Consider the following 14,285-nt stretch of genomic DNA (forward strand, 5'->3'; position numbering starts at 1 on the left):
AAGATAATGAAACAAAAACAAAGCATCCATGTCTTTGATTAAGTAGTTAGGCCTAATCAGTAAAAAAAGTAGTAGCCTAATTGAATGTTTAGACTAGATTATACACTCACTTCAACACTCCTTATTCACACATACAACCTTTTTCAAATAGAATTGTAATTCAAATAGTTTGTTCAAACAGTAATTTCAAGCTGGAACGTCCAACCAGGGATATCTAGATTTTACTGTAATAGCCTACTATGAACTTTATTTGTGCCATTGTAAAAGCTACAATATCAACACAACATAGAAATGTCAGAATGACAAACAACTACTTGACCTTGTATCAGAATTAGCGGTTTGATTCCAGAAGACATGATAATTGCAAATTTTGAAAAACAGCTGCAAATTTATCAAATACGTTTTAGTAAAGTTTTAGAAAGCATAGCCTACTTGTTCTTGAGTACGCTACTTATCACTAATAGTAATCATTGTTTTACTATTAGTGTATTGTCATCTTTTTCTTGCATTTGAGGCCGCCGCAGATCACGTTGTTACATCCAGGCGCAGCAGCCAATGGATTGTGTGTTCATCGAGCGTTGTGAGGTCCACCTGTCCTGGGGTCGACAAACAGGACAATGGTAGATAATGTGGTGTGCAGTCTGAGAATCTAAGCCACACGTACAAGATGGTGAATCGGCGAGGCCCCATTGGATCATGTTGCTGTTGAAACGGCCCACCCCAGTCCGCAGGCGATTGAGCTTCACCCATTCCTTTCGAGGTAAGATAGTTCTACTCCGGGTGGAGTGTTGGTATTGGGAAGGACTGTGAATTGAGTTGGTCTCGCAACTTCTCTTCATTCACTGTTGTCATAATTGGTCATAATTACTTGTTATTAATGACGTTTTTTATTTGTAAGCAAACTTTGGCGATCCACATACACAAACAAAACTTACGAAGACGAACATGAAGATTTTTTTATGTTAAAAATACTTGAATCATTTTTTTTTTATTTGTGTAATTATTCTAAAGAAATTTTGACTGTTCGTAAAACATTTTGTTAAAATTAAAATCTTCGAGTTTAAAAATAGTCGCACAAAGCTTTCAGAAGAAAATATTTAAACACAAACGGCTTACGAATGACGAATACTCGTGTTTATACATAGAGAATAGCATGTGGTCCCTGTCTGCTATTTGAATCTTAGGTGAGTCAATGCAACACTATTGTTGGGGGTTACAATAATCGCTGGACGATGACTGTAAGGCAATGTTGGCAAAATGAACGATTGATTGAAACGATAGCAAAGTAAAAACTTTGCAAGGATAATTTACAAAGATAAATAAATATTGTAACAATAAAAATTTTAGGATTGTAACCTAACATAAAAATAAATACAATAAACCCAGTTTTCCCTCTATGGAATTAATAAGTGGGGAAACATTATGTTTGTTTAAGCACATACTCTTTTAAATACTAAGCACAAATACCATCAGTGACAGTTTATCTGATTCACCATATGTGCAAAATAAAAACGACAATATACGTTTTTGTACGTCTGCATTAATCGAAAATAACGTCATCAGTGCAATTAACATAATTAGGAAACTGCATGTATTCACAACAAAACTGGTTAGGCTACAACGTAGGCTTACAAGACAAATAGCGAATAGAAGCTCACTAAAAATATTTTTTGTTACATTCAGATATTATGCAAGTTACATTGTAAAAACGTTTTTAAAATGCTCAAAATCAACAAAACCAATTTAAAGAGTGCAGTGGCACTTCTTGGAGGGACGACGCTAATGAATATGATTCAAGATTTGGGGTCATTGCATATCGTTGAAATGGTTGTAAAGTAATCTGCATTGTTTACAGCAATGATAGCCAGGATTACAAGCGTTTAGTTCAATAGGGCAAAGTATATTCAGACGATGTTTTAACCAAGTGCAGTGTTCAACACTAGCAATGATGTGGATACGATGAAAAGAGCAGATTTTGACGTGTAAGAAACCCTACTGGCACTTCCGCCAGGGTTATTTTCCTCTTCAATTTCCTCCTCAACGCTTCCACCAAGAGAAGATCCAGATTGTCGAAGTGTGTTATCTTTGCATCCTAACCACCATTCATCGGTTCTTCGTGGATAAGGATACTCCCTTAAATTGGCGACTTTGATTGTAGTGTCATCCAACCTAAGAAAATAAAAAAAAATCCATTGAAGCTCTTATCCTCCGGTGGTGCAGATTTATTAAAATCCCTAGAAACACACCAATAAACTGCAAAACAACAATCGGATTAGCAACAAGTCTTGACATTCCACCACCTACACACTGCAATTCTTACCTGTAGTACTTTCCATCACTAAAAAAGTAAGTTCTTCCGTTCCATTGGAAAGCGGCGTCTATATGATCGGGAAGACCTTGCCAGACTGTCATCGGTCTCGGGTAGCCAGGGTCAGCTTGGCGGGCAAATGTGTTATATCTCCAATACTGCTTACCTGTGGACAGAGTTGTTTATGAACGAGTTGCTTACAAATAGTTTTCAAAAATATTTCATTTGTTACAGATTTCACTCAGTTCAAGTAATAAAATCTCACTCAGTCTTGACAGATTGATTTGATCATTATCCTCGGACTGGAAAAGCTTCTTTGAGAGCTTGATCGTGACAGTTTCGCATACTTTGAACTTTGCTTTGAATCATTGACGCAGGGCCGGTTACCGAGATTGGCAGAGTGAAGTTTCCGATTGTTTAAGTCTTGTTGCCAGAGAATTATTCCATCTACTGTACTTGGTGTGGCTAAATGGAAAGTAGTCCCCCGAGAGCCGAACCAGCGCTCCTTGATCTTGAGTCTGGCGCGTAGCCACTGAGCTAACGAGGCTACAGATTCTGATATTCGTATGACTTCATGATTTTTTTTGTCGTCTTTGTTTATCGTTCTTTCTTTGTACCGGTATTCTTTTATTTTAATGTGAGTGAGCTTTGCGGCGCATTTTTCCTCCTCGTTTATATTACATGTTTTGGATGGCTTTAAAAATGATAAACTAATACTTGATATTCTTGAAACGGTTTACAAAAGCAGTAGGCTAAGGTAGCCGAAAGTCTCTATTATCGTGATACATCAAAGTCAAACTTTTATCTTTTTTTTTATAAAAGTAACTGGAAACTGAAATTGAACATTACCTTTGATAAAGTAAAGTTTCCCATTTCCGCTCCATTGGAATGCAGCATCAATATTTGAAGGAATTCCTCTGTATACTGTGCTTATCAGCTCTGGAAATCCTCGTAGTTTTTCACCATTTCCATTGAAACGATAAACTTCTCTCCCCTAGAGATATGAAGATAGCAAGTTGACAGAATGTTATTAAATTTGCCTAGGTTTGAACCAGCAGATGCACATCAAATGCCCAACATTATTCATTTCACAACTGGTGATTTAGGCTGTAACTTAATTGTAATATTGTGCAAATACTTATCACCTATTCATCACAATGCTCAGATATCATATGGCAATATTTTCAATAGGCCAAGTCTACGTTAGAGATGCAGCAAACCCAAAATTTTTATCCGCACACCGCACCGCAACTGACTCATCTATCCGCGCACCGCACCGCACACCGCAATTTATCTGGAACTTTGACACTGCACCGCACCGCACACCGCAAATTACAAAATTAAAAAAAAATATTTTAACGAGTTATTGTTTAGAAAGTCAATTGTAGGAAAAAGCATCCATGGCATATAACTGGTAACCTAGTACCAATACAGTTGTGCACTAATTGGCCAGGCTAACCAGATCATATTCTCTTATCAGCAATGCATCTAAGTTCTAAGACATAATACAAACTAAGACAAATAGAATGTTCCTGGATCCAGTATCAGGACTTTTGAACACTTTTTGTAAGCAATAATGCAATTATAATGCCAGTGGCTATATGAACTACACACACAAGAGTAAAACTTATAGCCTGAACTCACTGGGCTAACTGATATAGTAAATAATGCGGTAGTTGCGCTAGGCCTATAGCCTGGTAACTGAGCTTATCAGCTAGGCTACTAACCAAAAACATTCGTACAGCTTCCCTGACAAGCAAGCCCTAAAACCCTGTCAACTGCAAGCCATTTGCAATTTGCATTTGCATAGCTTTCCATCTTAGGGTTTCCGAAGGAAAAAATAACTGATCCGTGTTTCCAATTTAAATTTGAAGTTTCATAGCTGATTCTTGAAAAGTTGAAAGTTTACGTTTACGAAAGTTTAATTTCTTGAAAGTTTACGTTTACGAAAAATTAATTTCTTGAAAGTTTACGCGGCAAGCGGCGCGGCGCGGCTTTGTCATTTCAACCTTCCACGCGGCGCGGCGCGGCACGCGGCGAAAAAGTCAAAAGCGGCCGCGTACGCGGCGCGGCGCGGCGCGGCTGCATCACTAGTCTACGAGCAACTTATTTGTTTTTGTTACATGATGTTGTTAGTTTAAAGCTTGGGAATGAGATTTATACAGTAGAATTCGCCTGTAGTGACACCTGAAGGGACCGCGGAAAACTGTCACCATAACCGAAGTGTCACTGTAGACGAATTTTACCCTACTGTAGTGTGCAAACGTAACTTTGCAACAGGTGTCACTATAGCCTAAGCGAAATGTCACTATAACCAAACTCACAAAAGGCGAATTCTACTGCATGAGCATAAGAGATGAATATCGTACCACAAACAGGTCAGTTTCGCTGTTGTATGTCAAAGCCGCGTCGACTGGACCATTGATGCCCCACACGTTTCGTATGGGTTGAGGAAAACCTTTGTCAGCCCCTTGGTTGTTCAACCTCCAACATAGACCCCCAAGAAAAGCATACGTGCTTCCATTTCTTAAACGAGTTACAGCTTCAAATCTGTCAAAGCATGTAATTGTTGCAAGTAAATGGTTGAAATGCTTGGCCAATATGGATAAAAAATACTCAGCACTGTTTTATTTTACTATCTTGTTTAAATACTTTGCAAGATGTCAATCTAGCTCTTGAAAACATAAAAGGTGTGGCCATGTTGTGTCAATTACCGCATCCATAATCCATATTACCACATGCGTTTTGGCAAAGGTATAAACTTTATTGAGCTAAAAGTATGCAGCCTACTTAATACATTTGCTTGTAGACTTACGCTCTTAGCCCTACGACGTCAAAGTGATATCAGCTTATCAACTATAGCTTCTTCTTCTGGCTTATTCCCACTTCAAGTGGGGTCATCGATGCAAGTTGCAGTCCTGCACATCAACTGTACTACAACAATGATGTTATTTGCTTTACAACTATGAACATACCTTCCATTGCAAGCACCAATAGGAGGTGATTTTGTGGTGGTTGTCCGTCTCGTTGTGGTGGTCGTAACCGCAGGCCGCCTAGTGGGTCGGGGGGATGGATAGGCGCTAGGTTTAACTTTTGGTTGTCCGTATAATCTTCGAATGGCTGAGAAAAATAACAACATTGTCAAATAATGTTGAAAGCAACATTGTCAATGGCAATGCTTGTAATTTTAAGAAGACATTTAGTCTAAATTGTGATCCGTAAATTGGAAAACGATATACCTACATACTTTGACATTAATTTGCGTAAAAACAGCTCTTTCTCTACTGCAAAAAGTCAGCTATGGCATTTGCATTTTAGCACTGCATGTCACTTACCGAAAATGTCGTCCGAGTGAAGGCCGGTAATTCTTGGGTTGTAGAAAGGAGCCATGAGTGATCTTTGTTCGTCACTATGAGAAAGGCCAAGACTGTGGCCAAATTCGTGAGCAGCCACAATTTGCAAATTTGCTAAAATTTAAATATATCAGTTTTAAGCAAAAATATTTATCTTATTTGAGTTTTCGTAATAAGAGACGATGAGATACAAGACCGCGCTAGTGTCACTTGTATCAAGTCTATTTCAGTCGGTCTGTTAGTTTCAAACCCAGCCAGCTTGCATATAGCGAAAGCAGATTAGTCCAAATTCAGTAAAACATGAAGTGGTTTAATTACGGACTGACCCCATCGGCCAACTAAGCTGATAGAATTGGACATTCGTAAATCTTAATGCACTGGATATAGAGAAAAAAACTGTTTTGTAACTTTTGAAAATAAGCTTCGCTTGTTGTTTTAAGCTAATAACCTTTTGTCTTAATTTTGATCGGTCTGTAATGATATTTAAAGTCAAGTGTTCAAAATTCGCTATGGTAAAGGCATTCTTACTTCCTCCTCTGCTACTCTCTAACAACCAGGTTTCTTCTTCATCAAAGTGAGCGTCTCCTCCATACACTGGGAAGTAAGCGTGAGCTAATGTGTTTCCTCGGCCATCGAATGGATCTCCATCGCCATGAGATCCAGAAGCAAACTTGATATTAATATCTGCCTTAGAGGAATCGCTCACTTGACGAAATGTCAGTCCAGATTTATCAGACCACCACTGCACAAAGGATAAAATCAATTAACATTTGAAATAGTTTCACAGTCTTGTTTCCATGCACAATTTTAAAACTTTCACTAAATCAACAAACAGAGCAAACAATCTCTCTTAACATGTATTGAGTAGGACAAGCCAGAGCATGAGTGCTTATCAGCTCATAAAGCCATATAGTAATAATGGGGCTTGACAGAGCACACAGTAATATAGGCTAAAAGTAACACTAAACTACTGTTTTAGTTTATATGTCCGAATCTGCGGTTCCTCTCGTACTGAGCAGAGTTGCTGTCGCGACGACCCTCGGTCGCGAGACGAGCGTTCAGTAATGATATGTATTAGGGTGCCATAGGCGTCCTCATGTGGCCGAAATCACCTGAACTTTTTTCTGGTGTGACATTCACATATTAAGGCACTTTGCAAAGTTTGATTGAGATTGGACAAAAATTGGATGTGCAGATTGAAAACGAAAGTCTAAACTGAAATACAGTAAAATTAGGGGATTTCCCTAGTTTGAACATCAGTTTTTTTGCTATTTCTCATCTTTTTCTCAACATTGAAACAAGGTAAATTGAAGAATTAGGTTAGGAGACCAGTGCCAGTATGTCAAGATCTCAATTGAGGTCAAGCATGACAGCTCCGCGCCTGTTACATTGATTCACCATCTTGCAACATTGAATCAACATAGCTGGCTTGACCTCACTCAGGGTCTTGGAATAATGGCTTTAGTATTTCTTCTTCTGTTGAATCAGTGTTGCAGCGCCCAGGAAAGCTTAGTATTAAACCCATGCAAGTTGTGACTGTGAAAGGCAGGTAGCCTACTGTAAGAAAGGGTTATGTTACCTTCGCTACTTGCAGGAAAGGCTAATAATGTTGCAAAACCTATGGTTGTATTGTTTTTTAGGTTATTCTACTAATGATAATTAATACGGTAGTGCTGTTACAAATCGGTCTGGTTAGTATTAGAATAATGAACAGCCAGTCTCAGAATGCTGAGAAACAGTATCTTCTTCTTTCTACTATTCCAACGAAAGATGATCAGAAAATCAAGGGAAGTAAACTGCCAACTTATCATCAAGTGATTTTAGCTTTCTTGCCTTTAAGCAGGAGCTTGAATCTCAAAATCTCACGAAAAGGAAAATCCAAATATCAGTAGATGCAGCAAACGAGACAGTGAAGGACATCTTAACGTTTTACTACAAAGCTAATATTCCAACAATTCATCCAAAAAAATGGCTCAAAAAATTCAATCTTTTCGAGATGAAATGAGTCTTATCTTCAAAATTCAGATCGAATGCTTCCATAGGAGTGATGGAAAGCAATCGGAAAGGATTAAGGAATTTAAAAAGAAACTTCAATTGACCTTTCCTTGACCTGGCCTCGCGATGTAATGAAGAAGATGTCAATTGAGGAAGATAAAGAATTTTTGTGGAGCATGCAAACTACCAGAGAGGCGTCAATGACAGGGAGAGACAATGCTTTGCGTAAGACGTTGAAACGAAAACATTCTAGAAAAGAAGCAGAAGTGCAAAGGAAAGAAAAAGAAATAAAACGTCAAGAGGCTGAATCCAGCAGCAAAAGTAACATTTTACTTTCTTCTAGCGATGATACCAGTGATGAAGTGACTGCAGTTAACACTGCCGAGCCTTCTACATCCACAGGAAGTAAAAGGAGTCACCGTCGAGTTGTAAAAACCGGTAGGGGAGACTCAGGTAAGTTGGCCCAGTAGGCAAGTTGGCCCACTCTAAATAATTTTTTAACTAAAATAGTTATTGTTACGTATCGTACGCATACTGAGAAAGTGCTGTTGAAACTATCTTATCACCAGGTTGGGAGGCTCTAGCAAGCAGTATAAACATGTGAGCACGATTTTTGTATGAAAAATTATGATTTTTGAAATTTTTGGATTTTAGAATTTTTTAGATGTCGAGTGATTTTTTTCTTACTATATAAGAAAGGTTATTATTTAGTGAGTGCAGCGCTAGAGTGGTTATTAAGGCTCACTTTGACTGTGAAACCGTTGTTAGAAGCTCGATAGTTTGACATAAATTTTAGTTTTTGCAATGTGGTTGCCATGCAGGGAAGTTGGCCCATTTCGTGGGTGGGTACGTTGGCCACCATGGCCAACTTGCCTTCATGAGGTATTACATAGAATGATAATAATTGACTAATTAATACGATGACTTATTTTTGCAAGATTGAAGTAGCCTATCATCAAGTATCCAAAGTAAGTAAATCGCGGCTTTACATCAGCATTAAGCGATCAATAACAATAATACACTTCCTAACATCGTTTTTATGCCACAAATTATTCCTAACCCATATGGTAATAATAGTAGGCTAAGTAGCCTAATCAAGAAAACCAATCGCGGAAATGTGTATCAACCACTTCTCAAGCGACGGTCTAAAACGTACCTCGTTTCGGAGATACATTAAAAAATGTTCCGATATTGGTACCCATGCAAAAATGGGGTTTGTAGCCTATTGCAAACAAGGTCCCACCTATCAGTATCGTTAAGGTGACCAGATCGTTAGGAATAAAGGCATGCCGTTCCAACTACATGATGTTTGATACAACCTTTGTTATTTTCGAAAGCTTATTTGGTGTAGGCTACTCATGTAAAAAAAGTTTACTGAGGTAAAATACAGCATTATAGCCTAATAGTAGATTTTATTATAAACCATACATGAATGCATACATAGAATAATTTATGTACGGTATGTATGCCTCTATAAAACCAAGAAATAATTAGAAAGAAAATCAAATTGGGGAGAAAGAGAACTTTTCCACTGTTTAATATACCGTAGATGGACATGTTTCCCACGTGGCCAACTTACCTTCCATGGTGGGCCAAATTACCCGCACATGAAGGCAAGATGGTCCATTTTATTTTTTTCGGAAAACTTGAAAAATTATATACCTAAGAATGTTTGTTTGATGCAAGAATATGTCCACTTTTAGAGTGATGAATTCTCTACTCTTCAATAGCATTCGCTTTAACATATGTTTTGTTATCAGCTCACAAATTCAAATTTTCATTTTGCTGGGCCAACTTACCCGAGTCTCCCCTACCACAATATTTGTACCACACGACATTTTACGATCACCTGGTTTGGTAGCCACAAGTTTACGAAACAGAATAACACCAACTGCATTATCTGCAACACTACACTCGTTAATCAAGAGTTGTTCTGGTGAAACTATTCGCGTAAACTTAAACTACATGACGGCTCAAAGGTATAGAGTTGAAACGATTTTCAATATTTCTGAAGCGGTTAAAAAAGGTTGGGTACCTCCTGAAGTTGGAACCATTCATTGGGATGGTAAAATGATGGAGTCACTAACAAACCCTAATAAGCAAGTTGATAAGCTTCCGATATTACTATCAGGTATTGGAGGCTCAAAACTGCTTGGTGTTCCTTATTTGCCTGGACAAACATCCGATCCAAAAGGAAAGCAAATAGCCAATGCAAGCATGGAATTGTTAAACAATTGGAACTGTAGGCCTACTGCATGTCTTGCTGCAATGGTGTTTGACACCACAAGTAGCAATACGGGCCACAAAACTGCGGCCTGCATCCAAATACAAGATTATCTTGGAAAAGGCCTACTTTGGGCAGCATGCAGGCATCATATTGGGGAGATAATACTGACGCATGTTTGGGAAGAACTCAAAATATAAAGCAGCAGTGGACCCAACATTTCATCTCAATAGGCATTTTCTTTACATGGATCCTTTTTTATAATGCATGAAACCTCATATTTTTACGCATTTTTCATAAATTGTTGAACATATACAATTGACACATGGTCTGTACGATTGTAAATTAGTAAGTAAGTTCACCAAAAAGTGTTCGAAGTTCAAATACTCCGTAACTGAGAAGAAATGTCTGAGTTTTGATGATCTAGAAAGGATTTTACTATTGAAATTGTGCAAATTTACCTTTAAAAACTTTAAACTTAATCTGCACGTCCAAATTTTATCAAAACTTATTAAAATTTCTCACATATGCTTTTTTTACCAAGTGTCACATATAAAAAACAGTTCAGGTGTATCGGACAAAATTTTAATTTTTGAGGGCACCCTGTGGCACCCTAATATGTATAATACAAGAAACAACAAGATTAAGATTGAAACATGGGCCATTGTCAGCAGTTAAAAATGTCTTTTTATACATTTTCTTCAAACAAACAAAAAAGAGTCAAAAGTCATGTAATTTTCACTTTGTTTGGAGCTACATGTACTTGAAAGGTTACTGATATTTTTGTTTCACTTGATGATATGCACCTTGAAAGCGGCTGATATCTGTTCATTGGTCTTGGACCGAGACAAATCGGAGGTGTATCTAGAGATCTTATAAGTGAGATGCATCTTCGGCCATTTGCTTCCTTGCAAAGCATATCGCTTTTTCCTTTTCGCGTTTTCAGTTCCTGTTGAACAAATAACAATTTTTGCAATATGGTTTGAAATCAACAACATGGCTATTGTCAGTTGGTAATGCAGTACCGCCTATGTAGTATTTCAAACGTAACATTGATAGAATAAAGAATACTTGCACTTGTGTTAAAAAACTGCCTGTGGAATACGAGCATAATCAACAATTAAATTTGTAAGATTTATTAATTGTAGGTGCTTCTACCGTTAGGTAACCTTATTTTGCAAGTCGTTTCTTTAATATTATGTTACGGAATCAATTAATCTTAAGAAATTTTTCTTTTGTGTGTTTGTAATAATAAAATTGTCATAGTACTTTTATATCACTTGAGTTTTAATTAGAACGATCAATACATTAATTAATTTGTTTACATTAATTTAATTGCTATTTTTCTGACTAAAGCTTTAATTTGTTTCGGCTTTATAAAATCTGTAAAAAAGAAAACTATACTTAAAAAAAAATCCAATCTCAAACCGTACCGGTAATGTCAAAGTTCCCACATCGCTTTTGTTCCATCTTTTCCAAGGTTGTCCTGTCCAACTGTCCGGTCATTGGTAGTCCAGCGAACCGTTGAAACGACATAACAGAGTTGGACAAAGCGTCCTGCGTCATCAATCCCCCAGTCATGTGATTCACGTCAGGGGCATGTCCAAACTTTATGAGGTATTTCTGTAAATTGATGAAGACAATATGTTAGAAAGATTTTTAGGTGTTTTGTTTAGAAACAAGCGGCTTGGTTTCATGAAAGCTGAAGGTAAGAATGAGAAGTTTATTGTTGTACTGTATATGAAAGTTTTACTACAAATGATTCGTTAGTCTCTACCTCATCATTGACCAATCACTTCGATTTAATGTAATCGGGTCTTTACTTTCCAAAAAAACACACCCCATTGAAATTTAAAACGTTGCCCGCTGAAGTTACAATAATAACACCCCGGTTTCGCGAAAAACTTCAATTTTTCAACAACCCAGACAGCAAATCAGTCGCCTTTTACATTGATTCAACGTATGTAGAGATTGAATCAATGCAAAAAGCGATTGATTTGCAGTATGGGAATGCGAACATCCTAGCTCCATAACAAACACTTCTGGAAGATTCTATAACAATCAAATCAAACACGGAAGCAAGACTTGGAAGTTGTAGTTATATATTCTGTAAAACTTGCTCGCTTCAATAGACTTCCTCAATGTTTCAGACGGCAGCTATCAAACGCTTGTTGGTTGTGACGTCATGTCACAAGACTTGAACAACTTGTAAAATGATAAGAATGACATCATAACCAGAACGCTTCGTCAGAATTAAAGAATGTTCGCTTTGTATTGGTTTAAAGTTTATGGAAAACATGGAAAGCAAAAAGGTTGGTCCTCAAATGAACATGAATATAATAAAGTCACGTTTAATACATTGGCAGGAATAAGTAGTAACATTACACTTGGTGGAATAAGAATCAAAAGAGTTATCAAAAGAAAGAAAACCCTAGTATTATTTTATTTTTTAAATGTCGTATTCGGCACAACAAAAGGACACTTTAAATTATAACAGAATATTGGTGGGTGTATTACTCACCACAGCTTCAGCAGGGGATACCGCTCCCTCCGTCCAAGAAAGAGAAAGTAAGCAACTAAACAACACAAAACGTATCCAGTTTATTGGTGAGGTGTCCATTGTTGGGTACAACGGGTCAAGTTTTCGTAAATTTCACAAAGATTGCTTTTATTAATAGGCTTTTTTAATTTCTGCATTGAAACAAGTGTTTTGAACGTTATTCATTGCACAAATTTGAAAGTTTTAATATTTGACTTCAGACATTTTCACCTAGTTTTCATGCTTACTGACACTGTCTAACCCAGCCAATAAATAATCATTTTTACATTAATTCATTACATTAATTCATACGTAAAGGCGATGTGAAAAGATTAAATTTCTGGTCAAGAAAGAGGCCTCTCGACAGACGTTGAACCAACGTTTTTTTTCATCACTTCCTGTGTGAGCGATGGTGGAAGCGTCTGCTTCACATCAAAAGGACATGGGTTCGTTTCCTTATGGAAGCACATAGCTGTATCTTGCATAATATTCAATGGCATGCTTGAAAGTGAATACAATTATTTTCTTCTTTGTCTTCACTAAATTCAACTTTAAGTATCCGTATAATTAGCGTTGCTATGTAAAGGTTTGGTAACCTCGTTTAGTCGTTTGTCATACTGCTTAACCAGGCTTGATTGATTTACTACGTTATTGAATGTATGTTCTCGGTCTTTCAATAACCTTGATGACATACTGATCAATGTATATTCTTTTGTAAATCAAAAGTTTTCTCAAGCAAAAGTTACGGAACACTTACTAGAGTCACTGGAGTGATGCTTCCAACTATGCATCAGCTAAGCGTCAGGCCAAAATACAAATTGTCACTCAACAAATCAACTGATAACAGATAATTAGAAGATTTATGTTTAATTCCATATATTGATTTTCGACCGAGTATTTTATTTCACATTTTTGTTTTAAAATAATTTTCTTCAAAATGATGTTATGCAGGTTTTCCATCTGATTGACAGCAATCTTGCCTTTCTAGAAGTTTGCAAGCAAGCGGTCTTTCTTGACTATGACTAATCACTTGCACCTGAGCTTGTCTGTGACCAACGAGATCATTCACTGAGCTTTTATAGCATCGCGCGAATCATAAAAAAGTGCCGAGCGCTATCATTCACACGTCACGGCTGAATTGCGAATAATTTGAAGTCTTTTTTTTTCTTTATTCGGCATCAAGCTGCTTCCTCAACGGAATGACGTTTTTTTGTCTACCTTGCATTTCAATACAGGAACATGAGTTGCACTACAGACCGACAGAGCTTGCAGGTCTTGTGGAACTTTTACACTTCATTTTGTCTGTGGACTGTGGTTGAACTGGGCACCAACTACATAAAAAACTTTTTCGTTGTGTGTTGAATTCTAACAAAAAGTGCATGTTGCCATATTTGGAAGTAAGAGCAGTAGAGAATGAAATGACGTGTTGGAGTGCGGCTATCATTGTGATACATCACGTGAATTACAACACATTGTTCTCAGTTTAAACAACGACATTTGCACAATTGATATTTGTTACTGCACAACTCTTTTGAAAAGGTAAGATAATTCGCAACTGATTTTTTGCATCAGACTGATTACCACTTGCACGTTCCAATCAGAACGACTCGTTTTATTATCAAGTTTAAAGACATCATTGACTACTGATATATATGCAATCGTTATGCATTTCGCATTTGAAAACCCACATTAAATATGTTACTGCTGACATTATAAAATTATTAAATCGTTACTGTGAGAAGTTTTAGAGGCTTATCTTAGATCTTGGAAAAACAAAAATAGACAACTATTTTTACCATCCAGAGATTATTTAGTTTAAAGTATAGGCCTTAATGTGTGACATTTGAATGCATTGAAAGTTCGGAT

General features: G+C 37.1%; 1 protein-coding gene across 1 annotated transcript; it reads right to left on the reverse strand.

Moving 5' to 3' along the window:
• Positions 1–868: 868 nt before the first annotated feature.
• Positions 869–12,594, reverse strand: LOC145776345 (matrix metalloproteinase-24-like). The gene is made up of 10 exons (XM_082587742.1): positions 12,402–12,594; positions 11,314–11,503; positions 10,687–10,829; positions 6,190–6,403; positions 5,644–5,775; positions 5,284–5,428; positions 4,678–4,858; positions 3,158–3,302; positions 2,321–2,474; positions 869–2,169 (listed from the first exon to the last, which is right to left on the reverse strand). Exons 1-10 carry the CDS (start codon positions 12,498–12,500, stop codon positions 1,917–1,919), a joined length of 1,656 nt encoding a protein of 551 aa, XP_082443868.1. The 5' UTR covers positions 12,501–12,594; the 3' UTR covers positions 869–1,916.
• Between the last annotated feature and the right edge of the window lie 1,691 nt (positions 12,595–14,285).

This window comes from Aplidium turbinatum, chromosome 8 (assembly GCF_918807975.1).
Source record: "Aplidium turbinatum chromosome 8, kaAplTurb1.1, whole genome shotgun sequence".
In the NCBI taxonomy this organism is placed as follows: Eukaryota; Metazoa; Chordata; class Ascidiacea; order Aplousobranchia; family Polyclinidae; genus Aplidium; species Aplidium turbinatum.

Bases quoted from the DNA above. Each gene is read 5' to 3' on its own strand.
- LOC145776345 (XM_082587742.1), bottom strand. From the start codon at position 12,500: ATGGACACCTCACCAATAAACTGGATACGTTTTGTGTTGTTTAGTTGC. The intron at 2,475-3,157 runs GTAATGTTCAAT...CTCTGTCCACAG, and splicing joins GAAACTTTACTTTATCAAAG to GTAAGCAGTATTGGAGATAT. The intron at 2,170-2,320 runs GTAAGAATTGCA...TTATTTTCTTAG, and splicing joins AGTGATGGAAAGTACTACAG to GTTGGATGACACTACAATCA.